This window comes from Dendronephthya gigantea, unplaced genomic scaffold, assembly GCF_004324835.1.
Source record: "Dendronephthya gigantea isolate DGI-Jeju-01 unplaced genomic scaffold, DenGig_1.0 000211F, whole genome shotgun sequence".
Lineage (NCBI taxonomy): Eukaryota > Metazoa > Cnidaria > Anthozoa > Malacalcyonacea > Nephtheidae > Dendronephthya > Dendronephthya gigantea.
In genome coordinates, this window is record NW_021163221.1 from 209,554 (window position 1) to 212,138 (window position 2,585).

General features: G+C 35.2%; 1 protein-coding gene across 1 annotated transcript; it reads left to right on the forward strand.

Annotated features, from left to right (window-relative positions):
• The first annotated feature begins 260 nt into the window (after positions 1 to 260).
• On the forward strand, positions 261 to 2,248 carry LOC114539661. Its single transcript, XM_028560273.1, has 3 exons — positions 261 to 510; positions 783 to 904; positions 1,797 to 2,248. The coding sequence occupies exons 1-3, from the start codon at positions 443 to 445 to the stop codon at positions 2,246 to 2,248; spliced, it is 642 nt and encodes a 213-aa protein (XP_028416074.1). The 5' UTR covers positions 261 to 442.
• Positions 2,249 to 2,585: the final 337 nt, after the last annotated feature.

Consider the following 2,585-nt stretch of genomic DNA (forward strand, 5'->3'; position numbering starts at 1 on the left):
ATTAGTTAGTCAAATGCACTGGACCCATGACACTGTTCGCGCTTACAATTTACATTTGCCTATTGCCTGTCACAAACTTAATTGAATCAGCTGTATATGTATATATGTATATATGTATATATGTATATATGTATATATGTATATATGTATATATGTATATATGTATATATGTATATATGTATATATGTATATATGTATATATGTATATATGTATATATCTATATATGTATATATCGTCAGCTGAGGGTTAACATGGTCTATCTGAGAAATTTGTCAAAATTGAGGTTTATGTCTCAAACAGCTTTAAAGTTAACTAGGTCTATGTCCATTGCTAATTTATGTGGATATTGTGAATATTTTAATGTCAGTGGCAAAGCTACAAAGGTCCATCTGCATAATTTAGCATAATTTCAAAGTCACAAAGGTCTATCACATTTCCAAGATGGCTGCCAGAAAGCATGGGCGATTAAAAACTTTAAAGGAGAATGAAATCAGCGATTTATTGGAAAGGTAAGCCGTATTTTTCACTTTAATTGAGAAGACATTGATTACGAGAGGTCATATACGCTAAAATTGGACTGAAAATTGATATATTACATGGCCGAAAAAATGAAAATTAGTATCTACACTAACTTTAGCATTTTCATATTTTTGTATTTCAAATTGGACTTGTATTTCTCACATCAGTTAAGAAGAGAATAGGAATTTGAACTTAGATATGTTACCTGAAAGATACTAAGGAATTGGTCCCAGTATAATGATGAGTTTTATATGAATTTTAGGTCGGATATTGTTGCAGATTATGCAGAGGATACCAGCGATTTTGATGAAAATAGTTCTGGTGTTGATGAGAATTATGATCCAAGAGGAGAATTATTTGATGATGAATCGAGTTCAACTGATGGTAAGGTTTAATAGTAAGCTATTTAATGTGCATGAACTATAAATATTTTCATAATGCTTCCCATTGCCCATGCAACAAGGGACTACTTGGTGGAATTGATATTAGAATGCTGTTTTTGGGTTTTTTAATCCAAGTGAATATATATACACTTTAAGACCTGACCAGGAATGACTGCGAAAAATGCAGCACAGGGTCCTCTGGTAGGAATTGAACCTACGGCCCTCATTCAGATCAATTTTTACTGTAAATGTGACCCCCGTCGAGGGCTATGTCATCATTCTGTTACTTTGGTTGCCCGTGTGGGTGGGGCGGGGGGGGGGGTGGGGATGGTAAATATATACTAATCCGTTCTGCAGGTTCAGATATGTGCCGCAACAGTGTCTAATATACCTTTCCCTGTGGGTGAGGACAATTACCTTTCCCTGTGGGTGAGGACAATTAGCCTTTCTTACAGTGATGAATATCTGCCGTTTTGGGTGGCAGTCGTTTTTTGTAAGACACATAACATTGTCTTTTTTTATCCTTTTTGGAGGATTACAAAGATAAGTTTCCTCTGTAAATGGTTAGTTTATTTAAAAAAATGCTTTTCACATTTTTATAATTGTTTACACTAGTTTATGAAAAACGATTGCAATTCAAAAATTGCAGATATTTGTCATTGTAAGAAAGGTTAATTTCTCAGTCAACTCAGTTCCTCATTCTCCTAGACCACAGGTATGTGAGTGGGATTTACCAATATGTATGTGTTAATGCATTACAAAAATTCTTTGTCAATGCGTACACTATACTGTTGGGACACTGCCTCAACCAGATAAATTTACTTCTAAAGTATGTAAATGAGGTAAATATATTTTCCTCTTCCAAAATGTGATGTAGTATTTACTTTTTGTAGATCATGATGAACCCAATCAACAAGTTAGCACTGGTGAAAATTCTGTCCTGACAGACTTGCAAAATGTACCTGGTCAATTGCAACAGGTAGAGAGAACTGTCCACGTTCATCAACGCACTGGAGTTCCTCTGACTCGAAAGCGCCAGCGTAACCCGGCTAGTTGGAAAAGGAACATTAGAAAGAATAAAAGACAATCTGGAGAAAAGTATATAAACAGTCGTGGGAATGAGCAAGCTGCAAGGTCTGTGAAAACAAAGAAAGATTGCAGTAAATGTAATTTTAAATGTCGTTCTAATGTTACTGAGGAAGATAGGTCTGCTATCTTCAATGAGTTTTGGAAAATGAGTGACAACGAGAAATTGCACTTTTATGGAAAAACAACCGAGCAAGAATCAACAAAAAGTTCGAAAGCTGGAACACCATGCCGAAAAGAAAAACAGTCTAAGTTATAGCCTTCCTGTTAATGCCCAAAATGTTTGAGTCTGTAAAGTATTTTACTTAACGACATTGGATATTAACCACAAACGCATACAATATTATCATGCAAACAAACAGAAAATGTGTGGGACACCTGCAAATTTGCAATGGGGAAAGAGTGCAAACAATGTAGTTTCACCAGAAATCAAGGACAGAATCCGCAAACATATAAATTCTTTGCCTCGTTTGGAATCCCACTACAATAGGGAGAACACAAAAAAAGAATATTTGCCTGAAGGTCTTAATGTCACAATTCTTTATGAAGAGTATGTGAAACAGTGCTCCAGTAATGGAGTCGCACCTGGTAAAATC